At 51.0% G+C, this 10,104-nt stretch overlaps 2 protein-coding genes across 2 annotated transcripts in view; both read left to right on the top strand.

Annotated features, from left to right (window-relative positions):
- The window catches only part of EAH_00046170 (uracil phosphoribosyltransferase, putative), a gene marked incomplete at both ends in the record, with an annotated part of 2,969 nt that extends 1,232 nt beyond the window's left edge, over positions 1-1,737 (top strand). Inside the window, 4 exons of the mRNA XM_013394719.1 lie at positions 61-257; positions 775-992; positions 1,406-1,468; positions 1,719-1,737. Of these exons, the coding sequence (XP_013250173.1) occupies positions 61-257; positions 775-992; positions 1,406-1,468; positions 1,719-1,737 (497 nt within the window). The remainder of the gene's footprint in view (positions 1-60; positions 258-774; positions 993-1,405; positions 1,469-1,718) is intronic.
- A 2,994-nt stretch (positions 1,738-4,731) lies between these two features.
- EAH_00046160 (hypothetical protein, conserved) lies at positions 4,732-9,164 on the top strand (the record flags this gene model as incomplete). The annotated part of the gene is made up of 4 exons (XM_013394718.1): positions 4,732-6,643; positions 6,745-7,587; positions 7,909-8,302; positions 8,597-9,164. 4 exons carry the CDS (start codon positions 4,732-4,734, stop codon positions 9,162-9,164), a joined length of 3,717 nt encoding a protein of 1,238 aa, XP_013250172.1.
- Positions 9,165-10,104: the final 940 nt, after the last annotated feature.

Here is a 10,104-nt window from a genome sequence, read left to right as displayed (position 1 = left end):
TATATATATATATATATATATATATATATATATATGTGTTATATGTGTTTGTTTGTTTAGTTTTACCGTTCGTTCCTCGGACTGTCACTACACCTTTAGGTGTATCTTATCAAGGCCTAGCATTCGGCAGCGGCCTCTGCGGTGTATCTATTGTTAGAGCCGGAGAGTCGATGGAAAGTGCACTTCGAGCAGTTTGCAGAGGATGTACAATCGGCAAAATATTAATTCAAAGAGATGAAGAAACTTCTGAGCCTGTTGTAAGACAACACATTATTATTATTATTATTATTATTATTATTATTATTATTATTATTATTATATTCTTATGTCTATCTTTAGTATTATTATTATTATCATATACTTATGTCTATGTTTAGTATTATTGTTATTATTATCATATGATTATGTCTATCTTTGTTATTATTATTATTATTTTATTATTGTTATTATTACTATTGTTATCTTATTATTGTTGTTTTATTATTATTGTTATTGTTTTGTTATTAGTATTTTATTATTGTTATTGTTTTACTATTGTTATTTTTGTTCGTTATTCTTCTTACTGTTATAATTTGCTTTTATTATTATTTTTATTAGTATTAACATTTATGTTTGTTTGTTTGTTTGCTAGTAGATGGATACATCATTATAAATCATATTTATCATGAAGAATATTCATATAACTATTAAACCTATATATATATATATACACAAATATATATATATATACAAATATATATATATATTAATTTGTTCGTTTTTGTTGTTTTTCAGCTCTACTACGCCAAACTCCCTGCAGATGTATCAAAGCGTACAGTCTTACTGATGGATCCGATGTGTGCAACAGGCGGCAGCGTCTGTAGAGCTGTAACAGTTTTAAAACAACACGGTGTAGAAGAAGATAAGATTGTCTTTGCTACGCTCATGGCTGCTTCACCTGGCATTGATAAAGTCTTAGGCGAATTCCCCAATATTCGAATCGTCTGCGGATCGTACGTACAAACCCTAAACCCTAAACCCTAAACCCTAAACCCTAAACCCTAAGTGTACAAACAGCGTCTTAAGGATCGTACGCACGAACCCTAAACCCTAAACCCTAAACCCTTAGTGTACAATCAGCGTCTTAAGGATCGTACGTACAAACCCTAAACCCTAAACCCTTATTTTCTATGCATCGTTGTGCATACACGTCACAAACCCTAAACATATATATATATATATATATATTAAATCATATAGCAGTAAGAATAGCAGTAAACGATAAACCCTAAACCGTAAATATCGTCCTTGGCAGCTTCACAGAGTGCTGTTGGCTGCCCTACGGTTAAGGGTTAAGGGTTTAGGGTTTAGGGTTTAGGGTTTAGGGTTTAGGGTTTAGGGTTTGAGCTGGTGGGGTGCTCTACAGGATTGAGGCTGGCCTTAACGATAGGAATTTCCTCGTTCCTGGAATCGGAGACTTCGGGGACAGGTGCTGCTGCTGCTGCTTCTGCTGCTGCTGCTGCTGCTGCTTCTGCTGCTGCTGTTTCTGCTGATATTGCTTCTGCTGTTGTTCCTTCTGCTGCTGCTTGTGCTTCTGCTGCTTTTGCTTCTGCTGCTTCTGCTTCTGCCGCTGCTGTTGTTGCTGCTGCTGTTGTTGCTGATGTTGTTGCTGCTGCTGTTGCTGCTGCTACAGCAAGATGAAGCATTGGCTTTGATTGGATGCGATGCGGGGTGTACAGGTACTTCGGAACGGAGTAATGCTCTTATTTCTGTTTAGGGTTTAGAGTTTCTTTTAACATTGAAAGGGTTTAGGGTTTAGGGTTTAGGGTTTATAGTTAAAGGTTGCCCTTGTTCTTCTCCATCCGAAGCAGCAAACACACTCAAAGGCCGCAGCAGCAGCTAACATTTTGAAAGGAGACAGGAGACAGAAGGAGACAGCAACTTGCATGCACTTTGCATGCATCTGTTCTGTCTTCTTGTGTCTCCTTGTGTGTCTTGCTGTCTCTGTTTTGTCTCCTTCTAACCCTTCTAACCCTTACCCACAGCATTAAGCTCCCCTATAAGGCGAAGGGGATAGCAGAGTGCTGCTGCTGCTGCTGCGGTTGCTGCTCCTGTTGCAGCTGCTGCTGTTGCTGCTGCTCCTCCGTTAGAGCAAGACAGACAAAGTGCTTCTGCTGTTTTGTTTGTCTCATGGAGGTGTAGAGACACCGTTTAGTTTGTTCGTTTTGTTATTGTCTATTAGATACAATAAATACTAACAAACAACTAACTAGGATGCTGCTGCTGCTGCTGCTGCTGCTGCTGCTGCTGCTGCAACAACACCAAGTGAGTGTACAGACACGCCTTCACAAGCAGCAGCAGCAGCAAAGCTACACCGCAGCTAAAGTTAGATTCATCTCCGTTTTGTAGCAGCAAGCTGCATTCAGCACGAGACTCTGTTGGGGTTTTACTTGTTGTAGCAGCAGCAGCAGCAGCAGCAGCAGCAGCGGCATACAGGCCGTTCAAAGGGGACAATGCGAGAGACAGATAATTATGCTGCCTGAGGAGACACCGTAAGTGCTTCTTTCTTACTGTCTCCTCTGCAGCAAGTAAAAGAGACAAAGTGGATGTTCAACTGTCTCCTTTATGCTGCTGCAGCAACTGCCTCCATTCTGCTGCTGCAGCAACTGTCTCTTTTCTGCTGCTGCAGCATCAACACTCCCTTAAAGATAAGGAACCTAAGCACGCACCTCAAAGTGCTGTTTGCTGTGCCTGCTGCTGCAGCAGCAGCAAACAGCAGTCCGCGGCCTCTGCAGCAGCAGCAGCATACGTTGCAGCAGCATACGCTGCAACGGCAGCAGCGTCTCAGCAGCCAGCAGCTGCCTTTTCAGCTGCTGCATCAGACTAGAATAAAACTTGAGGGAGCAGCAAACCCTCACGCTTCGGAGTTGCTGCTGCGTCTCTTGTTGCATGAGCCGCTCTAAACCCTAAACCTCCGGGGGTGTGTGGGGCGCTGTAACTCTTAAAACCCCGAAACCCTAAACCCTCAAACTCAACACTTAAACCCTATCACCTCCTTCATCTGAAGAGAAGTGCTCCTCATGCTACGCCTAATCTTTTGTCCTGTCTCTGTTTACTACTCTCCTTCTCTCCAGCGGTATCAGCGGTGTGTGTGTGTGTCTGGAGTGTACAGACACCTCAAGCAGATCGACGAGTTATGTATACTACCCTACTAAAGCCCCCCCAGCGCTACGGTAGTAGTTTAGCTGCTGCTCGTGCACCAGCAGCAGCTGCTGCAGCTGCTGCCTTTGCTGCAGCAGCTTCTGTTGCTGCTTTCGCTCGGGAAAGTTGAGGCTGATTTTGCGTCTGTGCATCCGTAACCTTTTGTTTGTGCAATGGCGTTGAATAAAATAATTGTAGAGAAACAGTATTCAAAAAATTCTCAGAGGCGTTCAGGTGTATGCGCACCTCATGACGGTGCTTGCTGCTTAGCAGGGGCAGTATGTGGCTGTTTTGGCTGGATGTTTGAATTTAAAATTAAGTAATTAGAAATAAAATATGTTTTTATTATTTTATATTTAATATCATTCAAATATATACACCAAAGAGGCTCTACTCTTCCTCTGCCGCTCAGCAACCCTCGCCTTGCAGCGGTGCATGCATACACCCGAAAACCCTAAACCCTAAACCCTAGACCCTAAACGCTAAACCCTAAACTGTAGCTCCCTCTTGCTTTTTTCTTCCGTGTCTCGTGTCGCCACCAACACAAAAGCACCTCCTCTGCTGCAGCAGCAACGCCAACTGCAGCAGCAGCAGCAGCAAACTACACCCAGACCGTCACAGCGCATGCTGCTGCTGCTGCTGCTGCTGCTGCTGCTGCAGCTGCTGCTGCTGCTACATGCTGCGCGTTCAAGTGCAGCTTCTCTCCATACATTTACAAAAAGAGAGACAGATTGACCACTGCTGAGTCCCGTACGTCACTGTATTCCCTGGAAACACACCTGCAGCAGCAGCAGCAGCAGCAGCAGCAGCAACTGCAGCAGCAGCAGCAGCAGCAGACTTCTGCTGCTCGATCCTCAGGACACTTTGTTGCTGCTGTGACTGCGCTTGGAGCACTTCCTTGATCACTGTTCTCTTTGACCGTCTTGTGGCTGCTGCTGTCGCTGCTGCTGCAGCGCCGCTGCTGCTGCTGCCCCCGGTGGTGGTGCTGCTGCTGCTGCAGCAGCACAGCCACAACAGCTCCGCCTGCAGCAGCAACAGCACCACAGCAGCAAACTCTTTACCAGTTCGCTCTGCCTGCTGCATAGCAGCTGTACTTGCAGCAGCAGCAGCAGTAGCAGGAACCGCCGTAGTAGTAGCACCACCAACTGCAGCAGCAACTGCAGCAGCAGCTGCAGCAGCAGCTGCAGCAGTAGCTGCAGCATTTTTTGAATTGCGCTTTGCCGTCCTGTTGCTGTCTGCTGCAGCAACTGGCAACAGCGCTGGAGTTCGCTGCCCTCCTCTGCATTAAGGGACCAGCAGCAGCAGCAGCTGCTGCTGCTGCTGCAGCTAGACGGATTGCTGCTTGAGTAGCAGCAGCTGCTACTGAGAAGCTGCAGCAGCAGCAAACGAGGCATGAGACTCAGGGGTTGAAGCGGAGCGGCTGCAGCTGAAGTCTGCTGCTGCGTGCCTTATAGAAAGAAGCTGCAAGGCAGCAGCTGCTGCAGCAGCAGACTGCTAGCAGCAGCAGCAGCAGCAGCAACAGCAGAAGCAGCAGCAGCAGTGGGAGCAGAGATGCTTCAGCAGATTGCGGTCCCCCCACCCGCGAGGGAACGCGTTGTTGCAGCAGCCCTTGAGTCTGCAGCAGCAGCAGCAGCTGCTGCTGCTGAAGCCAACGTGCTGCAGGAGCAGCAGCAAGCTGCAGCAGCTGCTGCTGCAGCAGAAGCCAACGCGCTGCAGGAGCAGCAGCAAGCAGCAGCAGCAGCTGCTGCTGAAGCCAACGTGCTGCAAGAGCAGCAGCAAGCTGCAGCAGCTGCTGCCGCTGCTGAAGCCAATGAGCTGCAGCAGCAGCAGCAGCAGCAAGTTGCAACAGCAGCGTTTGCTGCTGCTGCTGAGGCCGAAGCCGTACAAGCAGATCAGCAAGCTGCAGCAGCAGCAGCAGAATTAGCAGTCGATGCTGCAGCAGCGCGCTCCTCTCCCACCCAATCACAAGGACAGGAGCAGCAGCAGCAGCAGCAGCAACCGGAAGTCGTACCGGAGCAGCAGAATCTTTTAGCAGCAGCTGCTGCTATTACCGATGCAGCAGCAGCAGCAGCAGCAGCAACAGCAGCCCCGTCTCCTGCCCCTTCCAGTGTGGGGGGGAACAGCCTTGCTGAAGCAGCAGCAGCAGGAACGGTAGCAGCAGCAGCAGGAACGGCAGCAGCAGCAGCAACTCCACAGTCAATGGCTGAAGACACAGATGAGGCTGCAGCAGCAGATACGGCAGCGCCAGCAGCAGCATCAGCAGCAGCAGCAGCTGCTGCTGCTGATGCTGCAGCACCATCCTCGGCAGTGGAGAACGCTGCCACCGTAGTTTCTTCGGATGATGCAGCAGCAGCAGCAGCAGCAGCAGCAGGGGCCCCCCGTGCTGAGGATGCATGCACTTTGAGCAGAGGTTTTGCTGCGGGTGGGGCGGCTTTCCCTTCGCAGCTGCAGCAGCAGCTGCAGCAACAGCTGCAGCAACAACTGCAACAGCAGCTAGAGCAGCAGTTGCAGCTGCAGCAGCACCTGCAGCAGCAGCAGCAGCTGCAGCAACTGCAGCAGCAGCAGCTGCTGCTCCCAGATTGTTTAAACTACGGCACCGACAACCCGTTTGTCTCTTCAGCTCCCTTAGAGGGCATGGGGCTGCCAGGGCTATCAGCAGCAGCAGCAGCAGCAGCAGCAGCAGCAGCGACAGGAGCCTCCTCGGACCTTTTTGCTGGCTCCCCCTGCACGCAGCAGCAAGCAGCAGCAGCAGCAGCAGCAGATCGATTTGCCTCTCTTGCTGCTCTAGCCAACATCCCTCTCCCCCCTCAGCTGTCTGGTGCACACCCTGCGCTGCTGTCTGCTGCTGCGCTTCCGCTGCTGCCGCAGCAGCAGCAACAGCAGCAGGGATCGGCAACTCCGCAGGCTGCTGCAGATCCACAGCCAAATGGCGTTGCTGAAGCGAGCAGCTTGCAGCAGCAGCAGCAAGAACAACCCCACGATACTTCTGCCCCTGCAGATGACGCAGCTGCAGCAACAGCTGCAGCAGCAGCAGCAGCAGCAGCAGCACCCACCGAGATGAATGGTCAGGAGCAGCTGTTGCTGCAACAGCAGTTGCTGCAGCAGCACATCTTACAGCTCGCGGGACAACAGCAGCAGCAGCAGCAGCAAGTGGCTGCACTAAGAGCCAAGGCCGACGCAGCGGAGACGGAGGCAGACCCAGCAGCAGCAGCAGCAGCAGCAGCTGACGGAGCGCAGCAAGAGCAGCAGCAGCCGCAGCAGCAGCAGCAGCAGAATGACAGTGTGTGGCCGAAACAGGAGCAGCAGCGAGAAGAGCAGCAAAAGGATGCAGAAGGCAAGGGGAACGCTGCAGGAGGAGCAGCAGCAACAGCAGCAGAGAAGGAGCAGCAGGAGCAGCAGCAGCAGCAAGATGGAGACAGCAGGAAGCCTCAGGCAGATGATTTTTCTTCGCTTTTAAAATGCTGTGAGGCGCTGCCCCGCTGCTGACCCAGGGTTCATATAGCTTAGGGTTTAGGGTTTAGGGTTTAGGGTTTAGGGTTTAGGGTTTAGGGTTTGCGTTTGCAGGGCCGTCAAGCGGCAGCTACCCCATGATGCTGCAGCTGCCTTCTGCTGATCCTGCTGCTTCTTTGGGGGCTCTAGAGGCGCTGCAGATGAAGCCAGCACAGGGAGACAACTCGCAGCAGCAGCAGCAGCAGCAGGGGTCTCTGGCGGCAGCAGCAGCTGCAGCAGCAGCAGCTGCTGCTGCTGCAACTGTTGCTTTCGATCCGTTTGCTGCTGTCAGCAGCGAAGAACATCTGGCCGTGCTGCAGCACATCAGACTTCTGTCTATAAAGACAGCAGCAGCAGCAGCGAAGAAAGAGCGGCTTAAAGAGGCCCCCGCGGCACCAGCAGCAGCAGCAGAAGCAGCAGCAGCAACAGCAGCAGCAACCGAAAATGGAGATGGAGATGCTGCTGCTAGTGCTGGTGTTGCTGCGCCTGGGGACGCCGACACATCTTCAGCAGCAGCGGCTGCAGCAACAGCAGCAACAGCAGCACCAGCAGCAGGCGCTGCAGCAGGCGGCGAAACAGCAGCGACGGAGGCAGCGGCTGCTGGTGATCCACCCGCAGCAGCAGCAGCAGCAGCAGCAACAGCAGCAGAGAAGGAATCAGTAGAAGAGGTAGAGGAGACAGTGCTGGCGCTGAGAGAGGAGCAGCAACAGCAAGTGCAGCGGCTGCTTGAAGGTCTTACTGAAGAAGAGTTGTCTTGTGCTGCTGCTGCAGCACATGCTTCTTCTACGCTGCTGCAGCAGCAAGAACAGCAGCAAGAAGAAGATGCCCTCGACGAGAGACTGCGGGTTGTCAGCAGTTTTCTTAAGTCGCTCGAGGGGACAGCAGCAGCAGCAGCAGCAGCTGCAGCAGCAAACCAGCGTAGGTCTCCACTGCTGCTTTTCACTCCCCAGTTCTGCTGCTGCTGCTGCTGCTGCTGCTTTCATTTTGGCTGTGGGCTGTTGCTGCTGTCGCCGGTGCCGATGGGTGTCTCCTGCTGCTGCTGCTGGTTGCTGCTGTTTTGTTCTCGCTGCTGCTGCTGCATTTGCTGCTGGTGATTGTTTCATTGCAACTGCTGCTGCTGCTGGATTTTTTTTGTTTTTTTGTTTTGCTGCTGTTTGCTGCTTGCGCTGCTCCGGTTTAACTGCTGCTGCTGCTGCTGCTGCTGCTGCTTTGCTGCTGCAGCATCTTGGATGATGCCAGACCTGTTCTCTCGCAATACTGCTTCGGATGCCCTGCTGCACTCCGCTCTATTTCAGTGGGTTGCTGCAGCAGGAGGTGCTGCAGGTGCTGCAGGTGCAGCAGACGGGGGAGCAGCAGCAGCAGCTGCAGCAGCTGCAGCAGCTGCAGCGGGCGATCCTTCAGGTGTAATGCAACCCGGAGGGTTGTTCTTAGGGATGCTACCAGAGATACAAGCGGAACAGCTGCTGCAGGAGCAGCTGCTGCAGCAGCAACTGCTGCAGCAGCAGCTATCTGCAGCGCAGCAAGATGCTTCCTCTATAACAAAGGGGTTGGTGCAGCAGGGAGGGGGTGCTGCTCTTTGTGATTTTGCTGCTACTGCTTTACAGGCTACTCAAAGCAGCACCAAACGATCCAGGTCTGCTGCTGTTGCTGTTGCTGCTGCTGCTGCTGTTGCTGCTGCTGGGGTTGTTCCTGCTGCTGTTGTTGCTGCTGCTGGAGTTGTTTCTGCCTTTGCTGCTTCGATTTCTTGTGCTGGTGCTGTTGTTGCTGCTGCTGCTCTGTATTGGGTGCAGCAACTGATGTTGCTACCTGTGTGATGGTGGCTAGTGTTGCTTCTGCGCTTGCTGCAGCTGCAGCAGCAGCAGCAGTAGTTGGTGCTGTTGCGGCATGTATATGATGTTTATTTTTGTGTTTTGTTTGTTTGTTGCAGTAGAGGAAGGAGCAGAAAGTTGCTGCCGCTTGATGCAGCAATATCAGAGGCATCAGGCGCTCCACCGTCTTGCTCAGGAGACACAGCAGCAGCAGCAGCAGCAGCAGCAGCAGCAGGTGTTGTTGTACCTGTTGGTTCATCTTCAGGTTCATCTGCAGCAGCAGGCGGTGCATCATCATCATCATCAGCTTCCTCTGGGTCAACAGCAGCAGCAGCAGGAGGAGGAGGAGCAGGAGGAGGAGGAGGAGGAGCAGCAGCAGCAGCAACAGCAGCAGCAGCAGCAGCAGGTCTAGGGGGCCCCCTCAAGAGACTACGTCGCAGCGGCAGCAACAATCCTGAGAGCGGCTTCCCTGGTGTCTCGTGGAACAGCCGCATGCAAGCGTGGCTAGCATTCTTTGTTGATGCGGAGGGGACGAGGAGAAGTCACACTTTCAAGTGCAACAAATTCGGAGGAGTAGAAGTAAAATCTACACCACCAGCAGCAGCAGCAGCAGCAGCAATAGCAGCAGCAGCAAAAGCAGCAAAAGCAGCGGTGGCTGTGGTGCTGGTTGTGGCAGTAGCAGAGTAGCAGAAGCAGTTGTGCTAGCAGCATTTGCAGCAGCAGCAGCAGCAACACTGCAGCAGTATTCAGAGTAGTAGTAGTCGCAGTAGCAGTAGCAGTAGCAGCAGCAGCAACAGCAGCAGCAGCAACAGCAGCAGAAGTAGCTGTATTACTGTTTAGCCGCCATTTGCATATTTGTTGTTTGCTGTTTGCTGCTTTGTTTGTCTATTTATTTATTTATTTATTTATTTATTTATTTATTTATTTATTTATTTATTTATTTATTTATTTGTTGACTGTCTCTTGTTTGTTTCTTCTTCCTAGCCATCCTTTTTATTTATTATTTATTATTTTATTATTTATTTTATTATTATTAATTTATTTTGTGTAATATTTATTATTTTATTATTTATTAATTTTGTTTATTGCTTATCTTCGCCTCCCCGACGTTTTTGTGTTTTGTTTGTTGCTGCAGCGCGCCCGTGTAGAAGCAATAGAGTGGTTGATCCGCAAGCGAGGAGAAATACAAGCAGCAACAGAGAGAGCAAGATTAGCAGCGCAGCAGCAGCGAGAAGCAGCAGCAGCAGCTGCTGCTGCTGCTGCTGCTGCTGCAACTGGCAGCAGTTTGTTTGTGGGGTTGGTTGGGCCTCTTTCTTCTTCAGGCTCCACTTTGTTTATTTCTGTTTGCTTTTAACACTTTTAATTAAAGGCGAGGGATGCAGACATTTGCTGCTGCTGCTGTTGCTGCTGCTCCTGCTGCTGTTGTTGCTGCTGCTGCTACTACTGGTACTACTGCTGCCGCTGCTACTGGTGCTGCTGCTGCTGCTACTGGTGCTGCTGCTGCTGCTACTACTGGCGCTGCTGCTGCTGCTGCTGTAATGACTACTAAAGCAGCTGCTGCTGCTACTGGTGATGACGCTGCTGCTGCTAGCGCTGTTGCTGGTGCGCTGGTGTACATTCACCTGAA

This window comes from Eimeria acervulina, genomic scaffold (genome assembly GCF_000499425.1).
Source record: "Eimeria acervulina Houghton genomic scaffold, Eah_scaff677, whole genome shotgun sequence".
Classification (NCBI taxonomy): domain Eukaryota; phylum Apicomplexa; class Conoidasida; order Eucoccidiorida; family Eimeriidae; genus Eimeria; species Eimeria acervulina.
The sequence above is the reverse complement of the archived record's forward strand: the minus strand, read 5'-3'. Positions and strand labels throughout refer to the sequence as shown.